General features: G+C 44.0%; 1 protein-coding gene across 7 annotated transcripts; it reads left to right on the top strand.

The window, feature by feature from the left end:
- The first annotated feature begins 318 nt into the window (after positions 1-318).
- On the top strand, positions 319-24,007 carry LOC308483520 (uncharacterized protein). 7 transcript variants are annotated; one of them, XM_081017560.1, is made up of 6 exons: positions 10,712-10,888; positions 17,306-17,377; positions 18,575-18,622; positions 20,762-21,259; positions 22,445-22,500; positions 22,958-23,090. In XM_081017560.1, the coding sequence occupies exons 1-5, from the start codon at positions 10,799-10,801 to the stop codon at positions 22,460-22,462; spliced, it is 726 nt and encodes a 241-aa protein (XP_080873686.1). In that variant the 5' UTR covers positions 10,712-10,798; the 3' UTR covers positions 22,463-22,500; positions 22,958-23,090. The 7 variants fall into 7 exon arrangements, with proteins under 7 accessions (XP_080873684.1, XP_080873686.1, XP_080873683.1 ...); XM_081017563.1 differs by lacking the exons at positions 10,712-10,888; positions 22,445-22,500 and adding exons at positions 10,947-11,131; positions 16,830-17,022 and having other exon boundaries at positions 17,332-17,377; positions 22,958-24,007; XM_081017558.1 differs by lacking the exons at positions 10,712-10,888; positions 22,445-22,500 and adding an exon at positions 319-389 and having other exon boundaries at positions 17,332-17,377; positions 22,958-24,007.
- The last annotated feature ends 401 nt before the right edge of the window (positions 24,008-24,408 follow it).

Below are 24,408 nucleotides of genomic sequence, written 5' to 3' on the forward strand. Positions count from 1 at the left end.
ATCTTGCCTCTGGAAGGCCAAGGAGCCTTTTTGACCCATCTACCCCAGAGCTAAACAGTCCTGCAAAATTTTCTTGACGCTTTGGAGAGGGGCATCTAAAGTTCTAAACACACCATATTCTGTGTGGGTGAGCTGCACCTGTTGGAATTCAGCCTGCCTCAGCTCTGCTAAAGGAACAAGTGTGTGGGTTTGGGGAAAGCAGCCACCCTCTTTGGTCTGGCATAAAGCACTCCCTGCCCCCAGGAAGAAGCAAAAGGAAACCCCACCCACTATTCACCCTGGCCTCAAGCAAGCCCTGAGCAGAACCAGGAAGCCAGGCTGATGGGTGGCGGCAGCTGCTGCTGCTTTGAGGAAGACGCTGGCCAGGCCACACCTTGCACTACTTCCCTGTGAGTAGGGTATGAATCAGGGCCAGCTCCTAGGGGAGGTAAACAAACAGGGGCTGTTCCTCTCCACTCTCTCGCCAGCTCATGGTGCCCAGTGGGCAAGGAGGTGGCTTGCCATAGAGTGCAACTCCAGCACCCACCAGCAGGACAAGCAAGTTTCCAGGGGGCAACCAGCACTCTTGCGCAAAGGGTAGAGGTTGCGCAAAAGAGAAAGAGGGATCGGCACTGTTTGTTTGTTTTAGGAATTCATCAATGCCTCGCCCTTTAACCAAAAAGGCTTGCAAAAGTCAGCATTAAGGTGGTCCCTGCCACCTTTTTAGACTGCCCTGACAGTCTAAAAAAGGCACGACACACAAGATCTATATGCAATTCTTACTAAGCAATTATACAGCCTGCATAGATTCTGGCTATCTCAAAGAGCAGCAGCTCAGCCGTTGTTTAGGCTGCCTTGCCCCTGATGAAGAGCACACACAGAGAGCGGATCCAGGAGCAGAGGCGATGGCAGGATCCTGGGCGAGAGAGCCTTCTTCAACCAGAGGGCCACCTTCCTTTCTGGGAAACCTTCCAGGGGGGCACATACCAGAAGTGGGCAAAAGTGGCAGAGCAATAAATCTTATCTTTGGACAGGAGGCTACTTTCTACAGCCTGGCAAAAGGTCAGAGTGTTCAAGGGGACATTCCAGACTTGCAAGAGCTGGTGAGGGGTGTGGCTTGAGGACAGTCTCAAGGGTCACATTGGAACCCTGAAGTGAGGTCGTCCATCCCTGCTGAAACTGAAGGCCAGGGCTGCATCCTGGAAGATTACCATGAAGAAGAGGGATGCCTTGAGAAAAGCGTGTGTTAAGCTCCAGCATTCCTGAGAGTCAAGCTGGGATGATTTGCTGGTGCAAGATCTCCCTCTGCTGGCAAGTCCCTAGAACTCGTGGAAATCCAACAAAACTGAGTGTTGGAAGATTCAGAACGGATAAAAGAAAGTACTTCTTCAGGCACAGCAGTCAGACTACGGAACTCACTGCCACAGGAGGGCAGAGGTGGCCACTTGGATGGCATTTTAAGAGGATTAGATAAATTCAGGGAGGAGAGGGCTATCAAAGGCCACTAGCCACGATGCCTATTCTCTGCTACCACAGCCAGCAATGCTTCTGAGAACCACAAAAGCAGGTTACTGCAAACCACAGGAGGGGAGAGGGCTGTTGTGCTCAAATTTTGGTTGAGAGTTTCCCATCATGGGCATCTTGTTGGCCACTGTGAGAATAGGGTGATGGACCGGATGGGAAAGTTTTTCTCCCTCTCTCGAAACACTGGAACTCATTGATATCCACCCAAGGTTTTTTAAACAGAGCCTGATATTCCTGTGTTGCATTGTCTTCTGTTTGCAGGCACACGCGGTAAACCTGGTCTTACGACCGCAGCAGCGCCCGCTGACCTGGAACGCAAAGTATTAGCCTGTAAGGAAACGTATCATTAACTTGAAGACTGCTGACCTAGGATGAAATTATAAGGAGGCAAGAAATTATTAATTTGAGGGAGGGAGGGTGGGTGGGTGGGTGATCCTGGAAGGAAGAAAACCAGAAGAGGCCTGGACAACGGGGTCAGCCTCTTTTCTTTGGCCTTAGCCCCAGCCCTGGCCAGCCGTCCATTGTCCTCCTGGGCAAGGGTGGGTCAAAGGCTGGCTCAAGCACGGCAAGAGTGTTGTTAGCCCAGAAATGGAAACAAGAAGAAATTCAGACGAAAGAAGTATTTGTTGTTGTTGTTTAGTCATGTCCGACTCTTCGTGACCCCATGGACCAGAGCACGCCAGGCACTTCTGTCTTCCACTGCCTCCCGCAGTTTGGTCAAACTCATGCTGGTAGCTTCGAGAACACTATCCAGACGAAATTAATGGACTATGCAAAATTGGACAAAATGACAGGAAGGATTTGAAACCTGTGGGACCAGAAATTTACAGAAGATTGGAAGAAGTATATGAATTATTTGAAGAGCAACTGCAATCAACAAATTACGCTAGTAGGATTACAAGAGGTTTTGTAAGGAGAAATATACGAAGTGTTACAAAGTAGAAAAAGATAGTGATATTGGTTATGAGATTGAAATGTACTAGGGAAGATAAGCACTTCCGGTCGGCGCCATCGGTTAATGGCGGATTTCCCTCCGAGCTCCGGAGGGGGTCTGCTTTACAAGTTCGGGTCCTGTCGCTACGGCGAAGCGGGGACCCTCAAAAATTACAGGCGCGGAAGCCTGTGAACAAGGAGGCTCGGTGGGCACCATCGCGCCCCCCCGAAATCGCAAGGGAGCCTTTTTAAAGGCTCCGGAACGGCAGCGGGGGGAGAAGCGGTGCTGAGAGCCGCTACCCAGCTTGTAAAGCGAAGCCGCATCGCCATAGCCGGAGAGCGCCGATTCCTTCCTGAAAATTGGATTACAAAGTAAAACCAGTGAGTAAGACTGACTTAATTGGGATTTACAATTATCTTTTTGAAATTTGGCTGAAAACGGGATTGGTTAAAGTAAGGAAGTCAGCCTTTCCCGGACTGCATAAGGATAAAGCAAAGAAGGATTAAAAGCTGCAACCATTGAGAGATCGCAAAGAGTGAAGAGAACCAGACATAAACTGTGAATTTTCCCCCTTTTGGTAGGCAGGAGCAAAAGGGGGGAGGAATTTGGAATTAGAACCTGCCAGAAAAAGATTTTAAAACTTTTTATCGCTGTGTCAAATACCCCTGAAACGGATTGCCGGGGCAAAGGAACCTGGAGAGAGAGAACTGTCAGTGAGCTGTCACTTAGATTATTACATTGTTTCAAACTACTCAGCTCAGGAGAGACATTAAATTACTGGTTTGTTGAACTCTGAAAATATAAGAACTGTTACAATTGACTATTGGGAAACCTCAGGGGAATTTTGGACTGTAAGACATTTTGTGTAGCTTTGGAAACTTTGTTCCCCTAGAGGACACTTTGATAACTGTTGCAAATTGGGCTGTAACTATTAAGGCAGTGGAAATTTCCCTTGAAAAACAACTAACAGCTGCGAGAGTGACCTTGGCTAGGCATGAGTGGTGCATCAGAAGAGACAACAACCAGGTCTGGGAGACAATACAAAACAAAATCTTCACAGCGAAGAATTTCAGTCTCAGGCATCCCAGTGGCACCAGCTGCAACTGGTCAGACAAGAACAACAATGTCATCAGATCCTGTAACACAAGCTTTGGTTAAAATAAATGAGTCTTTGGAATCTTTGACAAAGCAGGGGGCGGAAAATAGTAGAAAATTGACAGAACTCTCAATCAAACTTGATCAGAATACACAAAGTGTGAATGAATTAGGGAAAAGGGTGACATCTAATACAGAATCTATTAATAAAATATTAGAGGACTCTGCTAATATACGTAAAATCGCAGAAGAAGCCAAAGTCTCTGCTGATGAGGCTAAAGTCTCGGCGGATGCTACACAGGAAAAAATTGTACCAGTTTGCAAAAAGCTAGAAGATCACACATTGGCCCTGTCTATGCTTGAACTGGAGAGGAGAAGTAGAAACTTAAGACTACGAGCGGTGCCTGAAAGTGAAGGAGACAACTTGGCGAACTTCCTTTCTAAAGAATTTTCTGATTTTTGGCAACAGGAGTTAGAGAAGGAAGAAATTAAAATAGTCACTGCTTTTAGACTGGGAAGAGCACAAGGCAGGAAGAAGCCAAGGGATTGCCTAATAACATTAAGATCAAGAGAGGAAAGAGAAAAAATATTGAGCCTGCATTTTCAAAGAACACTCGAGATTGAAAAGTCTTTTGTGGAGATCTTTAAAGATATCCCAAAGGAAATTCTAGACGCAAGAACATACTATAAAGAATTGGTCGGATTGCTGAAGAAGAACGAAGTACCTTTCAGGTGGGAATTCCCGCAAGGCCTATCTTTCAAATTCAAAGGTAGGAAAATAAGGATAAGATCAGTAGAAGATCGAGATCAATTTTTAAATCACTACAGGGAAGACCTTCTGAAAGGAACAGTCGGAGAGGAAATAACATCAGAAACGAAAGACGCAACAGACATTTTAAACCTGACGTTTGGACTGAAATCACCGACAGAAGAAGAACAACTACTCGGAGCGACAGGAGGTAAATAGCTTCAGGATGGCCCTGCAACTTCTAAGCTGGAATTGTAATGGACTCAATCTTCCGCGAAGGAGGAAAAACATATTCCATTTATTGAAAAAAGAGCAGTTGGACATAATTTGTTTACAGGAAACTCATATAACAAGATTGCATAGGAAATTACTCGTCAATAAGAGATTAGGCCAAGAATTTATTTCATCGGATAAAGTTAAGAAAAGAGGAGTGGTAATCTATGCAAAAGAAAAATTTTCCCCAAAGTTTATATTTAAAGATGAACAAGGAAGATATTTGGCAATTGAAGTGCAAATTCAAGGTGAAAAATTTTTGATACTAGGGATCTATGCACCTAATGAAGGGAAGTCAGAATTTTTTAAGAAGCTGCATGAGACATTGTTGGACTATTTGGATTACAAATTAATTATGATGGGAGATATGAACGGAGTGGTATCTACAAATATGGATAAAGCACAAAGACAGGTAATTACCAGAGATGGGAGACTACCAAAGACTTTCTTTGAAATGACTGAAAATATGGACTTGATTGATATATGGAGAACAAGGAACCCTCTCGAGAGAGAGGGAACCTTCTTCTCTGAAGCAATGATGACCTGGACCAGAATCGATCAAATTTGGATTACTAGTGGGTTGGCTCCAAAGATTAAGAAAGTGGAAATCTGTCCAAAGACTTGCTCCGACCATAACGCCGTGAAGATGGAGATGAAATTTACAGTAACTGGTCAATTCAGATGGAGGATGAATGACAACCTATTTCGAGACGAGGAGATCCATAGAAAGGCTCAAAAAACTTTAAAGGACTATTTTGAAATAAATCTAAAAACTGATGTAGAAAAAAGAGTGATATGGGACGCAAGCAAAGCAGTGATGCGAGGATTTTTAATTCAACAAAATTCAGTAAAAAAGAGAAAGCAAAATGAGAAGAAGGATAAGATCTTGGAAAAGATAAAAGAAGGAGAGAAGAAATTGAGATCAAAACCAAAGTCCCAGGAGATTCTGAGAGAGATTAAGTTATACCAGACACAATATATGGAATTGATGAATCAAGAGATTGAATGGAAGATAAAACAAATGAGACAAAAGACTTTTGAATCAGCAGATAAATGTGGTAAGCTTCTGGCTTGGCAACTGAAGAAAAGACAGAAACTAAATACAGTTACAAGTCTAGAAGTGGATGGAAAGAATATTTCTAAACCCAACGAGATAAGAAACTGTTTTTTGAGTTATTTTAAAAAGCTATATTCACAAGGACCGCAGAAGGAAGAAGATATAGACGAATTCCTTAAAAAGTATGGACTACAAAAAATCTCCTACCAAAGTAAGGTGGATCTAAACCAGAGAATAACAGATCAAGAGATAGAGAGTGCCATTCAAAATATGCAACTGGGCAAATCTCCAGGACCAGATGGACTGACTTCCAGATACTATAAAGCTTTGAAGGAGTGGTTGGTACAACCATTAAAGGAAGTCTGTAATGAGATCTTGGAGGGGAAAAGGGCACCAGAATCGTGGAAAGAAGCGTATATTACACTCATACCAAAGACAGAGACTGAAAAGACTCAACTTAAGAACTACCGCCCAATATCATTACTTAATGTGGATTATAAAATTTTTGCAGACATTCTGGCAAAAAGATTGAAAAGAGTGTTGATGGAGAAGATTCATAAGGACCAAGCAGGCTTTCTCCCAAAAAGGCATTTATCAGATAATGTGAGGAACATAATAGACATTCTGGAATTATTAGAGGTGAATATAAACACTAAAGCAGTTCTGATCTTTGTGGACGCGGAGAAAGCCTTTGACAATATTTCTTGGAGTTTTATGAAAAAGAATCTTCATGGGATGGGGGTAGGCCAAGGATTTGAGAATGGTATGGGTGCCATATACGCTGAACAAAAGGCTAAGTTGATTGTAAATAATGTGATAACTGAAGAATTTAAAATAGAAAAAGGGACACGACAGGGGTGCCCAATTTCCCCTTTACTTTTTATTTCTGTTCTGGAGGTGTTGCTTAATATGATTAGAGATGACCAGCAGGTTAAAGGTGTACAGGTCGGAGCCAAACATTACAAGTTAAGGGCTTTTGCAGATGATTTAGTACTTACTTTACAAGAGCCAGACACTAGTACAAAAAGGGTGTTGGAGCTAATTCAAGAATTTGGTCAGGTGGCCGGATTTAAATTGAATAAACAAAAGACTAAAGTTTTGGAAAAAAATTTGACAGTCATGGAAAGGGAGAAGTTCCAGAATGAAACAGGTTTGACAGTGGTAAAGAAGGTGAAATACCTAGGGGTCTATTTGACATCTAAGAATTCGAACCTGTATAAAGACAATTATGAAAAATGTTGGTCGGAAATTAAAAAAGATCTAGAAATATGGTCAAATTTGAGATTGTCAATGTTAGGCCGAATTGCAGCTATTAAGATGAATGTATTGCCTAGAATGTTATTTTTGTTCCAAACATTACAAATTCTGGACAAGATAGATTGTTTCAAGAGGTGGCAGAAGGATATCTCGAAATTTGTCTGGCAGGGCAAAAAGCCCAGAATAAAATTTAAAATACTGACGGATGCAAAAGAAAGAGGGGGGTTTGCCCTGCCGGACTTAAAACTGTATTATGAAGCAGCAGCATTTTGCTGGCTGAAAGAATGGATGCTCCTCGAGAATACAGATATCTTGGACTTAGAAGGTTTTAATAATACATTTGGTTGGCACGCATATCTATGGTATGATAAAATTAAGGTGCATAGGGCCTTTAAAAACCATATTGTCAGGAAAGCATTATATAACGTTTGGATAAGATATAAAGATTTGTTGGAAAGTAAAACCCCTAGATGGTTGTCACCTTTAGAGGCTACAGCGCTGAAAAAGCTTAATATGGAAGCTGAATGGCTAAAGTATTGGGAAATTTTGGAACAAGATGGAGATAAATTGAAGTTACAGAGCTATGAGAAATTGAAACCCAAGGTTCGAGATTGGCTCCATTATTATCAAATAATGGAGGTACATAAACAAGACAGGAAAATTGGATTCCAGGTGGAGAAATCAAAATTAGAAATTGAACTGTTAGAATCCAATACTAAGAATTTGTCAAAAATGTATAATCTGCTGCTGAAATGGAATACACAAGATGAAATAGTTAAATCAGCTATGATTAAGTGGGCACAGGACATTGGTCATAACATTATGTTTGCTGACTGGGAATGGTTGTGGAACACTGGTATAAAATTTACGGCATGTAATGCCTTAAAGGAAAATATTATGAAAATGATCTATAGGTGGTACATGACCCCAGTCAAGCTAGCAAAAATTTATCATTTGCCTGATAATAAGTGTTGGAAGTGTAAAGAAACGGAAGGTACTTTTTATCATCTTTGGTGGACGTGCCCGAAGATTAAGGCTTTCTGGGAAATGATATATAATGAAATGAAAAAGGTACTTAAATGTACTTTTCCTAAGAAACCAGAGGCCTTTCTCTTGGGCATTGTCGGCCAATTGGTGTCAAAGAAAGATAGAAATTTCTTTATGTATGCTACGACAGCAGCAAGAATACTCATCGCAAAGTATTGGAAGACAGAAGAATTACCCACCTTGGAAGAGTGGCAGATGAAGGTAATAGACTATATGACACTGGCTGAGATGACTGGCAGAATCCGTGAGCAGGGGAAAGAGACGGCGGAAGAAGATTGGAAGAAATTTAAAATTTACTTTAAGAACTATTATAAAATTGAGGAATGTTAAAATGTCGAGGTTTGGAGAAAGAAAAGGAGATTACAGTGACATAAGATTAAGTTGAAGAAAAGAACAAGAAAAAATATATTTGATAAAATTAATTAGAATTTGCTGAAATAAATTTTGGAAATTGGGATGTAGGAAGGGGAGGTTTGGGGGAGTCCGAGAAGAGAGGGACATGAAAAAAAGGTTATGAAATTTTACATGTTTGTATGTCTTTTTTTTATTTGTTTGTATTGTTTAAAATTATTCTGTAAAACCAATAAAAATTCTTATAAAAAAAAAAAAAAAAAAGGGAAGATAAGAAATGCATACTGAGAGATTATATTGGAAAATTTTCAGGGGCCACTAGGGGCGCATCGGAAGATGGCTGACAATAACATCTCTCCGACCCACACGAGGTAATTAGGAGGCTGTGATGGGAGTAAACAGCCTCCCTACCCCCAAGGTTGTGGGGGGGCTGCCCTTGCCTGCTGTGCCCTACACCACCCCCGAATTTGTGGGGATGGGGGTACTAGGCAGAAAGCCCTCCTGTGGATCTCGGCGCTCCTGGACGCTGTCTCTGATCCGCGCCTCTAGCTGCAATAACTTCAAAAGAAGCAATTAGGAGGAAGCGAATGCACATGTTTCAAGGAAGGAGGGGGAGTAAAGACTGCTAACTGAAGAGATCTCTGATAAACAAGACGGGTCGGAAGAACAAGAATAAATCATGAGAAGATCACCAAGGCTCGGTATGGCAAAGGGACTGGATGGGGGAGGGGGGAAAAACTTTCCTTTCTTTCCTCTATGTGATTAACCAAGAATCCCCCCGCCCACAAGGCTGAAATGCCGGTTTAAAGACTTAAGCTGTGGATTTATGACTGTGTGGAGATTATTTTCTAACCAAAGCATGTTTCAAGAAGATAGTGGAAAGTATAAGAGCTTTGGAATGACGCAGTTAAAAATACCATCACCATGTTGGCAAGTTCTGTCGGAGGACTTGAGTCTGGGAGGAGGAACAGAGCTGTTTTTATATTGTGGGTGAGACTCCTCAGAGGGACATAAGAGCGACAGATTTGAGAGATTAATGATGGAAAGAGCGATGTTATTTATGAAAGCAATGATATATGGAAACCATCTTGATATGAGGATTGGACGAACGGAAAAATTCACACAGGATTATAATTGGTGTTTATCTGCTTAAGGAGATTATCAGAAGAGATCATAAAGAAAAAAAGAAAAAATATACGAACAAGATGAGATGTGGAAACAGCAAGATAAGACTGGATAGAATTATGAACATTATTTGGACTGATTTGGATATTAACGCAGTAGCAAGAAGATGATCGGAATCCCCCTTCGGAACTTGAAATATGGGTCCCCTCAACAAAAATTTAAAATTCGGCTTTGTAATTCGGAATTTATGTGATGTGATTTGATTTGATTTGATTGGTCACTGAAAAGGATATATCAAGAACTCTGGCCAAAAGTTTCAATATAAGGAATAATTCCTACTCAAGAGTTGAAATGAAAAACGTGTGTATTCTGCTAAGAATAACAGTTTGAAGCTAGTAGTAGATTTAAACACAACGTATAAGTATGATAGTTTTAAAGTAATGGTAAGTTTGGATACAACGTTTAAGTGCAGAAATAATGTCGTTTCAAATATACAATGATATAGTACAAAGGTACATGAAATACCAGTGCACAACAATTGTTTTATACAAGTCTCAATAGCAGTCAAAAAGAGTCCACATTATATAAAATTAGAATAAAGAATAAAGAATGATCAAATGGGGCCAAAAAGGAGTATCCGGAGTGTGAATCAGATGTACGGTTCAGTGGTGGTAACCAGGACAGGGCCCTGTTTCGGAGTACACGCCTTCTTCAGCTCGGTTTTTTGACGACTATAAATCTGTTGGAAGTCTGTATCATTTAGTTCTTTTATGTTTCTATTTCGACATGCGTCTTAGATAATTGCATCCAAGTTTTCTTGCGTTTCTCTGTGCGTTTTCTTTGATTGGTCAGCTAATAAAAATTATTTTTTAAAAAATAGATTGGAAAATTTTCAGACAGGATTGATGGAAGTCAAAAATTTGAATAAGATGTAAAAGTATGTTTAATTATTGTTGAAAATGATATGTTAAAAAACTAATTAAAAATTATATACAAAAAAAAAGGGCTGGCTCAAGCAGGTGTGAGGCACCTGCCCAGGTGAGCCCAGGTGTAGCAAACCCCGCCCACCTGTGGGGAAGGGAGGGCGGAAATTCTGGGGAAAGGGTTGGGGGGGAAACAAATTATCTTAAACCAAACAGGCTAATTGCCCCTTGGATTCGTCCTCTAAAAGGGGCCCCATAGCGCCCTCCTAAGGAGCAGCTGGCTAGCTTTGACCCCTCTAAAGAGGGTAATAATAAGACGTCACACAAGAAACAGGAAGCGCAGCTCTGTACTCTAGCCACCGGCCATCTTGCCGCTCTAGCCGAAGCTTCTCGCTTGTCCTCCTCCAGGTGGGGCTCCCATTTGAACAAGCCGCTTCCCGGCATCCTCCGCGCTCCACCTGCCACCAATTCAGGGCGCGCGGGGGATGCCGGGAAACGGGAGGGCTGATTCAAATAGAGAGGACGGGAGAGGCGGAGCGAAAGGCCGGGTACAGCAGGAGTCGGATGGCGGACGGGTAAGCGGCTTGGCCGCCATAGAGCTTGGCAGTGCTAGAAGGGCGTTTCCTGTCTCGGGGGCGGGACGCCTGGGATCCCTAGCTTCCCTTAGAATCAGAGACAAAGTCACTGGCTGTGAGGGCAGTTGACGCCGACGCCGCCCTGGCAGGAGAACATCCGGGGCTTTGGGGGTCGAGCTCTGATTGGCTAGCTGCGTTCTGCGGGCGTGGGAAAAACCCGCAAAACTTTCCGAAGTCTTATGTGTGGGTTTTTTTTGCTTTGCTTTGCTTTCCTCCGCTCTGGTGTTTTATGCGCGGGGGGGGGGGAGTGCATAAATACTTTAATAAGTACTTCTATAAATAAACTGATAAATTAAAATGAACTTGTCCTGCAACCGCAGCCCGTGCGGTTCAGCCTGTAGGTTTATGCAAAAAATAATAATAATTGATACCCAGGGGCAGCGTTTCAACGGGCAAGTTCCCAGAATGGCTTCTGGCATACATAACTGTGCGTGTTTATTGCACACATGGACGGTGTTGTAAATAAAAATATGCCCTTTTCCCTTATGGGGTATCCAAGAGCCCATATAGAGTCCTTACATAGGTTCCCTATTGGTAGGAGAAAATAACAGAGGCCAACCAGAGAATATTGAGAAGCAAAGCAGCTAGCAAGCATGATCTTTATTAATCTGTTGCAACAGGGTACTCCCCTCACACGCAGGAGAGGAAGAGGACCCCCAAAAATGCTGTGCAAGGGCTTATAAAGACTTTTGAAATTCCCATCCTCTAGATCAAGACCACCCCCAGAAACATTATGCATACATCACAGAAGGGGTGTAACCTAAGACCACCCCTCAGATAAGGCGGTCTAAAACAGAACATTTGCATGTTGTTTTCTCCTGTCGCTTTGTTTATTTCCTGTCTGGCAGGTTACTTGATTGGATTTCTTGGGGAGCCTTGGCAGTCTTTTGTAATGATAAGGCTCACACCCTTATTCAAACACAGATTAAGACAGGATTTGTGAAGGAAGAGACAATGGGGAGGCTTTTCCATTTTTACCATGCAGAGAAACATTTGCTCAGTTTAGGAATCAAAATGGTTCCAGGTTGGCTTTCCTGTGCTGATCTATGTACGTGTGGTTATGAACGTTGCCATATATCTAAAACCATAAAATTCCTATCACAACGGTATAAATTAAAGCGGCAACTGTAAAAACACAAAACCCCAGCGGTTTAGCCATCTAAAAATTCTGGCTTTGGAAACAGCATGATTTTTTTTCAACTCCTGAGGAAACTTCACGTAAAGACTGCAGCAACCCTGCCCTGGGTAAACCTCTCTGGGGAGGGAGGATGGGGAGTTACAGGCAAGTGAAGAGATTGGAGTGGGTGTGAAAGGGAGGTTTGCAGTTTGTTCCAGTGGAGTTGCCGCTGGGTGTGACCAGAGGCGGGAATCAGTTTTGTAGAGCTTTATATTAAACAAGGTGGTTAGAAGCATTTGTTTGTGAACGATGGAAGCATAATCCAGAAAGAATATGTAATAAACAAAAATCTGCCCTTATTCCCTTATGGGGGACACAAGAGCCCTTATAAAGTCATTTGTAGGTTTTCCATTGGTCAGAGAAAATAATAAAGGCCAACCAGAGAAGCAAAACAGCTAGTAAGCCTGATCTTTATTGAAACTGTTGCAACAGGTTACCTGTTAATGGCTACTTGATTAGATACTCTGGGGAGCCTGGCCAGTCTTTTGTAATGACAAATACTTAGTTCCTGAGCCAGGTCACAGGCTCACCCTATTCATACACAGACATACCCTTAAGACAGGGTTTGTGAAGGAAAAGACAATTGGGAAGCTTTTCCATTTTCCTTTGACCTTGCAGAGAAATATTTGAGGTCAATTTGGGAGGGGCAAAATGGTTTCAGGACTTTTTCTATGGGGTTTCAGACATGTGGTTTATATATGCAGTTATGAACATTTATCATATATATCTTTAGATCTTATATATATATACACATTAGGAAGAACTTCCTGACAGTAAGAGCTGTTTGACAGTGGAATTTGCTGCCAAGGAGTGTGGTGGAGTCTCCTTCTTTGGAGGTCTTTAAGCAGAGGCTTGACAACCATATGTCAGGAGTGCTCTGATGGTGTTTCCTGCTTGGCAGGGGGTTGGACTCGATGGCCCTTGTGGTCTCTTCCAACTCTATGATTCTATGATATCAATATATATATATATATATATATATATATATATATGACTTTAATTTTTTTTTGTTTCAATATTAAAAGTAATTAAAAGCAGAGTATAGGCACAAACAAATCTTAGAGAAGGAAAATGTAAATGTACTTCTGTAAAATGCAGAAGGGAAATGTGATGGAAATGTAAGAAAATAAGAATGAAAGACTGTTAAGTGGTCATTATATTGGTACACGCCACCCCAATCTCTGAGCTGCGTGAGATTCCAATCATCTTGGCGTTTACCCAGGGTCTGTGTTTCCTTTGGAAGTTAGGCACAGCAGAAACTGTAGTGTCTTTATGATAATATAGTTTATTCACACACACACACACACAACCTGAGTCTACAGGGGAGAGAGGGTTCAGAGCATTCATATCTGCAGAAGATTATTTGGTCTTCTGAATCAATTACCTCAGTCAGTAGAGCATGAGACTCTTAAGATTGTAGGTTCACACCCAACGTTGAACAAAAGATTCCTGCATTGCAGGTTGGACTAGATGACCCTCATGGTCCCTTCCAAAATCCACAATTCTATGATTCTGTTATTGTTAGGAGCAGCAGGCTTAGGTCTGCAAGCAGAGGAACTAGGCATGCTGCCTGTCCCTTTGTTACAGCCTGCTCCAGCCAGCCCACCAAGAGGTCTACTGGCCCTCCTTCTTCCTTGCTTTTCAAACCTCTTGCAAAATGCCACAATTTCCCTTGCCATCCAAGCCTGAAATCCTAAACCTAGCCTTTGCCTGTTCACCATACCGCATCTGCTATTAGGCAGTACCACCTTCTTTTGTACTACATGATGGTTCTTCCCAGGTGATTCCTGGTCAGGAAGCTGATTCAGCACTGCTATATCTACATCTGGCACCCAGGCGGACTCCAAGCATTTATTTATTTTTTTCTTATTTTTTTTAAAAAATAATATTTATTAAAGTTTCAAAAGAAGAAAAATCACATTAATAAAAAGATTAACGATAAAAAGGAAAAATACAAAGTAGAAAAAACAGTTAAAAACAATTCCATCTTTTCATCACTTCTTTTACGTTTACTTGTTTCCCGGACCTCCTCATACCTCCCTCTTTTGTATTCCAATTCAATTTGTTAATCCAGCAATTCCTTTCCCTCCTTTTTAATCCTAATCTTTAATCTTGATATATTATAACATTAAATTTTTACATATTAAAAACCAATTTTTCCATATTCTTTTGTACCTGTACAGCTAGAAACCACTTAACTTCAATCCAACATCATTCTAACATTCATTAATTTTGCAATATTTCTGTAAATAGTCTTTAAATTTCTTCCAATCTTCTTCCACCAACTCTTCTCCCTGGTCACGGATTCTGCCAGACTCCAAGCATTTATTAATACCCCATATTTACTCTATAAATTATGGGTGCCTTGAACCCACAAACGCTGGCACCCAGAACTTGTAACAATATGTAAGGATTACAATATGCAAGATTAAAATTAACTACAATTTAAACTACATTAGCCCACCTAAATTCTACCAACTCTCTGGCTAACATTTATAACATTTCCTTTTTTTAAAATAATTATTAATAATTTCAAAATTACAGAAAAGAAAGGAAAAAATTAAAAACAACACTACAATACATAAAAAAGAATAAAAAAAGCAAAACATAAAAACCAATGCAACAATACAGCAAAAAGATAAAAAAGAAAGAAAAAAAGACACAAATCCCATATTACATATCTTTAACTTCCATTTGCTTGTTTCATTGATCTCCTCACACCTCCCTTTTTGTATTCTAGTTTGATTAGTTATTTCAGCAAATTCTTTCCATCTTTCTCAATTTTTATTAAATAATTTATCTTAACAATTTAACCTATTAATTAACTCAACAAATCCTTTCCATCTTTTCCCCATATTCTGTTATTCAAATTACCTTAATTTATTTAACCTTATCTTACCAAAAGATACTTTAGAGCTTAAAGCTTAATATTCAATTATACATAACTCCTAATATCATTTCTACTAGAGTCATATAGTTTCATTCCAACATTTTCCCTAATATTCATTAATTTTAGGCTAATTCCCTAGAAAAAAAATTTCTTTATAAATTTTCTTCCAATCTTCATCCAACGTCTCTTCTTCCTGGTCTCGGGTCGTGTCAGTCCTTACTGTCCATTCCATCTAGTCCATCAACCTGGTAATCTTATGTCCGAGGCCCTTAAGTCTCTTCCATGTCCCTTTAAAAAAAAAAAAAATTATAACATTTCCAAGTGTCCTGACTGTATAGCATTTTAGTTTAAGAAAGGGACAGAGCTTGGGACTTCCGGGTTGGCGCCATCGCCGAATGGCGGACTCCCTCCGAGCTCCGGAGGGAGCCTGCTCGGCAGGGGCTGGGTCCTACCGCACCGGCGATGCGGGGACCCTTAAAAACCACGGCCACGAGGGCCGTGGACATGGAGACTGAAGAGAGAGCCTGGTGAAAAGAGTCGGAGATTTTGACAGCTGTCAAAGTAGCTGTCAAAGTCGGAAAGCAGAGAGGATTTTATTATGAGAACTTTGCTGGCTAAATTTGTTACAATTTGCTACAACTTGTTAAAACTTGGATATAAAATGGCGAAAACATGGATAACAATCGGACTTTTGGACTAGAGAAAACAAAGTTACTACAATCCCCCTAGAGGAGTTTCGGGACATTACAAAGATGGTCGTAAGTGGAAAAATACCATTGGAATTTTACAGGACTGGTTATCTTCTGGGAAAGCTGCAAAACGGAAATAATATTTTGTCTACAGGGTGTTCAGCTAAAGGAGACAATAGAATTTTCTATTGAAGAAAGGAAGGGACTGAGCGCAAGTTTTTGTTCCTGAATAACAATAATCCCTGCAGAGTTACTAAGCTTCTGAATTAGAACGTTTCAGCAGCGGAACAAGAGGAAACTGGACTACAATTTGGAAAGAACAATGGGGGGAGCTTTATTAAAGATCTGAAGTTAAGTGTTTTAAAAAATAATTATAAAAAGAAAAAAGAAAAAAAAGCCAGCAAGGAGTTGGGGGAAATAGGTGATTTATGGACTTTAAGAATTCCAGGCGGATAACATGGTTTGGTGGTCAGGGGGAAATTAAACCGGGGACAGGGGGGGAGAACTAAAACCCAAAGGCTTGTTAACTTCTTTTTTTTGAACTGGCTCTTTTTCATCTATTATACTTTTTATTTCTTATTTCTGATATTTCTATTGTGTGGGGTGTCTTTATTATTAAAAAAAAAGGGAAATTGTGGAATGAAAATGGGGTGGGCCCTGGGAGAGAAATTTTTGTCTTTTATTAAGGGTATTGATGAGGAGTGTATAAATTTTAAATTCGAATAATGGTCTAAACAAATTAAGTTTTTAATTAGAACCGAGAGCTTGTGGAGCCAACAATACGAAAGAGGAATATGGTAGGGGTGGGGGAAGGGGGGAGTCCCAGAAAGTGGATGTATGAAAATAAGGTTCTGAATGTATTTTAATTCTTACTTTCTGTATTTTTGAAAATCTTAATAAATATTATTTAAAAAAAAAGAAAGAAAGGGACAGAGCTCCAAATTCAGAGTGGAATTCTAGGAAATAGAATCAATTTCAGATGGAAAGTAGTGGAGAGCAATATGGCATGCAGGATAGAGAATACTGGAAAATCTGAATAAAATACAAGTCTAGCCTAAAATAATGATTTAAATATAATATATAATAGTGAAGGCTGACTCTCACTGTTTTCTTTTTGGCCAAAAGTGTAGAATGAGAAATGGAAAATAACCCATATTTGAAGTTGTCCACAAGCCAAAACCAAAAAAAGTTTTAGTGCCGTAAAAATGATTGGGTACCATGTGATAAGAGAGAAGGAATGTCTGTGGAAAACGCAGCACAGAAACACCTAATGCAGCACAAATTATTCCAGCAGCAAGAATGAAATCTGTAAGCGAAGGTATATTTGTGAGTTGCAGAGAAGAGATAAATTACAGAATAAAAAGGTATGGGGAGGGAGGCTGCTTATGTGAAAAAGAGATGAATTTGGAATCTCAGACTTCTTCACAACACATCCCTCCCCAAGTTTTACTGCTTGTGTGGCTGGTTCGTTTCATTCCCCCTTTTGCTTGCAACTAAAACTTCTTTTTGCCTTGGTAAAAGTGCCGTTTCCTCTGTGAGCGGAGCCCTGCCTCATCTTCTCAGTCCCTGCTTCAGGTTGAAAATTTGTTGTTTCTCTTCAGGACACTGACTGGATTTCCCTTTCTAGGTGTGCAGACAGCATGCAGACAGTTGACCTACTTCAGAGGAACTTGGTGAGTTTCCCTCCCACCTTCTTGCTGTGGATGGATGGCTGTTTGGATGGGGGTGGGGTGCAACACCTCCCTCCCTCCTTCCTTCCTTCTTTCTTTGAAGCCTTTATATCCTCTTGTGTTCATTCTTTCTCTACAATGTCTTTCCTGGGAGAAAAGGTGAATGGGAAGCAACTTAGGGAAGTCGCAATGGGGTTTTCCTCTGGGATTGCAAAATGGTGGCTTCCAGCTCTGTCCTGGAGGCCCCTTATTTTCCCCAGATATATAAGCTGGGATTCCCCACTTTGTGGCCCAGCATAGGCAGACATGGGTCCCAGAAAGGCAGCATGCTTCTGTTGCTGCTGCTGCTGCGTTTATTTCTTCTTCAAATGCCCCAGGAGCACACCTTGTCTAACTGCTGAAATGAAGGAGTGTCTCACCTGGAGACAGGACTACCAGCCTTGGTACATGGGGAGTGGGGGGGGGGGAGAGAGATTCTGAGCTTGGACTCCACTGATTTCTTTTGTCACCCTGGTGTTCCTGTAGCTCTTAGAGCTGGATCCTTAAAGGGGCACTTGGAACTGCTGGGTAGGAGGCCTGATTTGAACAAGGTTGTTGACTAAGAGAATCTGGCAGGAGCAGAGGCTTTTCAGGCTGCTTCATACGTCCAGGATTCATCCTCTGAAAAGAGCATCCGGGCGGAATTCCCGACAATCGACAAAAAATGTCCGGGAAAACCTGGGCATATGGCAACCCTTGTTTGCAAATTTCCCAAAAATAGTTTAAAAAAAACTTCTTTGAAAGATGGCAGGCGTAGGGTTGGACCCTGCCAATGGCATAGACCGGGGGGGGGGCGCAGAAATCACACCTCTCCACTCTGGCTAGGTGCCTGCTTGCACACTCCCCGGACTGCTCCTCGGCTGCTCTGGGAGGCCAGGCACAACTCCTTGCCAAGGGCACAAGGGAGCCTAGATGCACCTCCCTCAGCACCTAGTGTGGCCAATGGTCAGGGATGGTAGTGATGGAAAACAACATCCTTACCCCTTACCCTCTTGCCACTACCTAAGCCACCCAGGCAGCCTTTCCTGATCTCTCTGTGTGAGGATGGGGGTCCTGAGTGTCTGTCCCTTCACTGCAAGGGGGGCTGCTGGCTATATCGGGGAGATGGCCTTTGTGGACGCTGATTCCAATCCTCACGCCTATATCTGTCTCGTTCCCCAGAAAAAAATCCAGGACCACTTATCCCTTCTGGACACGCTTCAGATGAAGGTGAGAGCAGGCTTCGCTCCTTGGGGGTGGGGGGCAACAAGAGGCAAGATATGGGACCTAGTCTTTCATGAGCTGGTGGGGGAATGGGCATCTAATGGGGGACCCTTTTGAGCCTTGTGGTGCAAGTTCAGCTTTTTGAGTTTGTCTGCTGTTGAAACAAACGGGAGGCGGCTTTGGAGAGTTAGGCAGGGAGGAATGGCAGCGCACGGGTGGTAGTGTTACCAGAAAAATCCGAGGGCTCCCTTGGACAAAAAGTAAAGACACCAACCAGAGTAAATTGGAGCAAATCAGCAGCCTGTAGGCTTGGCCTTTATTGAACTGTTGCAACAGGGTGTTCCCCTCACACAGAAAATGGTGTGCAAGACCTTATAAAAACTTTTGAAATTCCCATCCTCTAGGTCAAGCCCACCCCCAGAAACATCATGCATACATTACAGAAAGGAGGGGCTGAGGGAGGAGTTGCGGTGGTAACCTGAGTGTCCTGTCACCTGGCTGGTTCCCTTCTACCCCTCCCCATGAATCATTTTCTGAAGACAAAAGGTAGTCACAGTTTCCTGCCCCCTGAGGGAAGATCTGATCATTGTCCTTTGTTCCAGTCCGTGCTGAATCCACTCCCATATGGAAGTTCTTTGTGATCTTGATTGTCTTCTGTCTAAGACCATCAGGGTTGGCATAGCAACTGGGCAGGGCTCCTGTGGATGTGCTGGGATGATGAAGGGATCATGGCTGCCATGTATCAAACCTTCCCCATTTTGTAGTCCTTCCTTCATGGAGTAAAATAAAAGTGGAACAGTGCAAATCCGATGTATGGTTGATTTTCTATGAATTTATAACAGAAGTGTAGCGTATGTAGTGTGTGAGTGTGTATGAAGTTTGTACAAACTGAATGATGGGGGGGGGTTCCTGCTACAGTAGGCAGGCACAGGCTGGTGGGGATCATGACCCTCATTGTGCTATGTGGAGGAAGGACCGCAGCTCAGCACTAGAGCACCTGCTCGGCATGCAGAAGGCCCCAGGCTCAGTCCCCACTGGCAGCATCTCCAGGGAGGGCTGGGAAAAGACTCCCCTACCTGAATTCCTGGAGAGAGCTGCTGCCGGTCAGTGTCAACCGTGCTGAGCTCGCAGGACCAAGGGTCTGCCTCTGTATCGGGCAGCTTATTAGAGGGCCACCACTCTGTGGCAGACCCTTGCTTGGCTTGCAGAAGGACCCAGGTTCAATCCGCAGCAGTGTCTCCAGGTAAGGCTGAGAGCGTCTCCTGCCTGCACCCTGGGGAGCCACTGCTGCCAGGTAGTGTGGGCAACACTGAGCTAGACAAACCGTGAGAGTAGGGCTCTGATTATTCTTTTGTTGTATATATTTCAACAACCCCAAAGTTTGAGCATGAGTAGCACTGGTGTGGTAAAAGTGGAGCGTTGCAGTAACTCGAAAATGATAAGGCAGAGGAAATTTTCATTCATACCAGCGACTTGGACGTGTGATATAATCCAGTACAGTGGTACCTCGGGTTAAGTACTTAATTCGTTCCGGAGGTCTATTCTTAACCTGAAACTGTTCTTAACCTGAAGCACCACTTTAGCTAATGGGGCCTCCCGCTGCCACCGCGCAATTTCTGTTCTCATCCTGAAGCAAAGTTCTTAACCCGAGGTACTATTTCCGCATTAGCAGAGTCTGTAACCTGAAGCGTATGTAACCCAAGGCGTATGTAACCCAAGGTACCACTGTACAGCTATTTTAAGAAAAATATGAAATGTGGTTTGTTTGTTTTTAATGATAACAATGGTTATCCTGATGTCGTTGCTGGTTGCAAAGGGGCCCCCATTCACACTTCAAAGCCACCACCGTTCCTGTTGGAGCAACATGGCTCATGGGCAGGGAAGGTTGAGACTGCAGCCCAGCTATAGCTGGCGAGGGGGCCACAGACTCCCCCTATGTGTGCTCAAAGGCGGCCAGGTTGTGCTGAGGGCAGCAGGGGCAGCAAACAAGTGACAGTCTGCTTCAACTATGGTCCCCCATATCTTGTTGGCCCCCAACTCCCATCAGTCAGCATGGGTGGCCAGTGGTGAGAGATGTTAATGGGAGCTGTAGCAGCTGTGAGGCCTCTTCAAACACATTTTCTGAGTTCTCCTTTGACATCCTAGGTGGCAGATGTTTGTGTGGGGTGTGAGGAGACCCGCCGGGACATGGAGGCCGAGGAGGAGAGGCTGGCGGAGCTGGAAGCCCAGTTGAAGATCCAGGATGCCTCACCTGAAGACACGGAGGAGGAGGAGGAGGATGACGATGACGAAGATGACGACGACGATGAGAAGGAGAACGGTATACTGGAGATGGTCAGGACCAACATAGCTCAGCTGAGGGTAAAGATAGAAGCCATGTCCCAGGAGGCAACTGAGCTGGCGGCAGATTTGACCAGGTGTGCCCAGCAGAAGATGGTCTTGGCAGCAGGCCTTGAGGAGGTCCTGAAGGGCAAGCAAGGTGCCCATCAGCGGCGGGCAGAGCCCCTTTCCTGTGACCAGAAAGCAAAGCGCCTGAAAGAGGATGGAGGAGAAGGAGACCAGGAGGTCCCAGCCCCGTCTCTACTGCTGCAAGAGGAGGCGGCTGCTGCCCTCGGAGCAGAGGACCCTTCTGTCCAGGAAGAGGTGAGCTCTGGGGAGGGCCTGGCTTGGCTCTGACGGGGTGTTCTGTGCTTAAAGGCCAGAGGGGCATCTCCTGCAGCAGTATCTCCTTGGAGAAGGGATGTAGTTTAGTGGCAGATCAGATGGTCCTTGCTGGCAGCATCTCCAGGTAGGGCTGGGAATGTCCCCAACCATAAGAAGAGCTTGCTGGGTCAGGCCAATGAGCCACTTAGCAGCCCAGCATTGTGGTTGAACAGTTGCCTGTGGGAAGCACAGGAGCATTCGATTGGAGCACATTAGCACTTTCTCTCCTCCTGTGGTTTCCAGAAACCGGCATTCAGAAGCATTGACGCCTCCGACTGCAGAGGCAGGGCACAGCCATCGTGGCGAGGAGCCTGGCGTGCCACTGCTGCCCATCAGTGTAGGCAGTATTGAGCTAGATGGGCCAGTGGTGTGGCTTCATAGAAGGCATCTTCCTGTGTTCCTAAGGGGAAGCCTCTCTTCCAGCCTTGATTGCCACAGGAAGGATAGCTCAGTTGGTAGAGCACAAGACTCTTAATCTCAGGGACATGGATTCAAGACCAAATATTCCTGAATTGCATGGCCCCTTCCAACTCTTGTGGTTCTGCAATCTAAGGCAGGGATTGGGGAGACATGTGGCCTTCCAGATTTTTCTGGACTACAACTCCCAGCATCCCTAGCCATTGGCTCTGCCGGCTGCTGCGCATTTTAAGGCTCCAGCATGATCTGGAAGGCACTGGACTTGGCTCCACATAAGGCAGCAAGAGGGGCTTCCTTGTTCCGTCACTGGGCCCAGGCTGGCAAGCAGTTTTGGCTGCAGCCACCTGTTTCGCTTCCCACAATGCCCCAGGCCAATGCTAGGTTCAGGGGCATTGTGGGTAATTTTAAAAGGGCAGCTGCGTCCGGCTTGCTGCTTGGAGTACTTGGGCCATACTGATGGGTGCTCAGCAGTGCCAGGGAGTCTGTATATGAAGGGGTCTGAGTGAATCCTAAGGAGGCAGAGGAGAGAATGAGCCCTATATAGAAGATGTGGCAATGGGAGGGAGGCCCCTGACTCATCCTGCTCAACTCTGGCGCTACCTGAAGCAAAAGGGCGCTGGATGTATCAACCGTTCCCGACTGGCTGCAGAGGCTGAGTCAGTTCACTGGCCGGGCTGATTCTGAAGCCATGCCTTGTTGCTCCTGCAGGTCACGAGATTTATCTGAGCAGAGACGGGGGTCTTCCACACCTCCCTAGCAGGCTCGTATGTTCTCCTCCTTTCTCACTGGGTGTCCCAGCACGGGGTGTGAAGAAGGGCACTCTGCAAGCCCTGGTGGTGGTGGTGGTGGTGGTGGTGGTGGTGATGTAGTCGTTAGTGTTGCACCAGGGTCTGGGGAAACCAGGGTTCGAATCCCCACTGGTCCAGGATGATACATCCTGCGTGTGACCTTGGGCCAGTCAGTGCCTCTCTCAGTCTAACCTACCTCGAGGGTCGTTGTGGGCATTAATTGAGGGAGAGAACTATGCACACCACTTTGGGCTCCTTCGAGAAAAAGGTGGGAGATAAATTCAGTGAGTAACTAAAATAATAAAGTTCCTGGGTTGTGGGGTCGGGGCATGAAGAAACAGTGTGGCTGAGGTGGGGGTCAGTTGTTGTGGGGTGCGGGGCATTGCTGGAGCTGCAGACCTCTTGGCCCTGAGGACTCTGTTTTTCCCTGCAGGCTGACACCGGAGGCCTCCAGACCAGCTGCTTACCCCCTACTGAACAACCCCCCATCCTGGCAACAGTGGGGCTGGGTTGTCGTGCCACTGAGGAGGAGGAGCTGGACTTAACAAGCAGTTGACCTCAAATGAGCTTCCAAATGCTGGGGTTGGTGGGGTGAGACGAATTGTGCTTTACACACAATTGGGAGACTTGGTCTGATACCTTTGGGGCAAAAGTGCTCGCGATTTACTTGGGAAGTTGCCACAGAGAAGAGAGTGGCCAGAATCCAGGACGAAAAAGCTCCAGCAACTTTTAACTCCTCTCCATCCCTCCGCCAACATCCCCTCTCAAGAATTAACGTTGACCTATGACCTTCCCCCATTGACCAAAAGTTGTCTTCATTTAAGTGTGGTGCAACTGTGGACTGGCTGCTTGTAAGTTGTTTTCCAGTGCGCTATGCACATGTTTTTTGTTTTTGTGGGGAGAAAGACCCCAGTTGGGATTCTCTGCAAGCCTTTTTAACAGGAAAATAATCCTGGCGGTTCTCTCTGTGCCAGACATGCTTTCTTCCCTTCTAGTCCGTCACAGTTGATCAACCGGAGGCAACAGGGCAGATCTCCAAGCAGAGGAGGGTCTGCGCTTTCAGGATCCCAGAGACTCTCAACAATTTTAGCACAGTCCCACAGTCAGGGCATTTCTGCCTAGGAAGGATTGCAGTGTAAACAGCTGCCTGCCTTTAAAAAAACAAAACAAAAACTTGTTCTTTGTTTTGAAGTGCATCTTGCTCTTTTATCGACAAATGCACTGTTTGCATAGCGACTTTCCTTCTGCTGAACATTTTTCTCCCAGTTTGGAAGTGGTTTAGTGCCTGAGCTCCAGTTCCCTCCTTGAGCTCCTCCTCCTCTTCCTCCTAAGACTTTGTTTTTGGACAGCCTCTGGTTTTGTACGGAGTGGCCTTATTTTTAAATGTGTCCTGTATGTACAATTATCCTGCTTAAAAATGTGTTTCATCCCTATGGGTGTCTTTTTGACTATTTTGGATTTCGAATAAAGTCCTTTGAACTTGCGCTGTTGCAGACATTTTCCTCTTAAGGACTTGCCGCCTGCACAGAGCAGAGCTCTAAAAAGTGGAATCGAGAAGTGTAAGAGCAGCCCATCTGGTCCAGCACCCTGTTCTCCAAACTGGCCCACCAGAAGCCCGGAAGGGAAGAAGCAGCAACAACACGCTTGCCTTCACTTGCAATCCCCATCAACTGGCATCCTTCTGTATGCACTGACCACTGGGGGAGAGAGGTACTTGGGGCCCACCCATGTCCCATTGTCTCTCTTGTACAAAGCCAAGCAGTGGAGTCAGGTGTCCTCTGCATTCATGGGCTGTCTGGGGACAGAGAGCCTTCCTGCATCCCTTTCTAAAGGGTGGAGGCTAAAGGCTACCCATGGCTGTGTGCATGCAGAACTCCCAGGTTT

The sequence above is a fragment of the Podarcis pityusensis genome, assembly GCF_964106645.2.
Source record: "Podarcis pityusensis genome assembly, chromosome: 8".
In the NCBI taxonomy this organism is placed as follows: domain Eukaryota; kingdom Metazoa; phylum Chordata; class Lepidosauria; order Squamata; family Lacertidae; genus Podarcis; species Podarcis pityusensis.

What these genes read in the sequence shown, in the direction of transcription:
- LOC308483520 (XM_081017557.1), top strand. Translation starts at nt 10,799, where the DNA reads ATGCCGGGAAACGGGAGGGCTGATTCAAATAGAGAGGACGGGAGAGGC. An exon ending in AGGAGTCGGATGGCGGACGG is followed by an intron (nt 10,889 to 17,305) that starts GTAAGCGGCTTG and finishes GTTTCTCTTCAG; the next exon opens with GACACTGACTGGATTTCCCT. An exon ending in ACCCTTCTGTCCAGGAAGAG is followed by an intron (nt 21,260 to 22,957) that starts GTGAGCTCTGGG and finishes TTTTCCCTGCAG; the next exon opens with GCTGACACCGGAGGCCTCCA.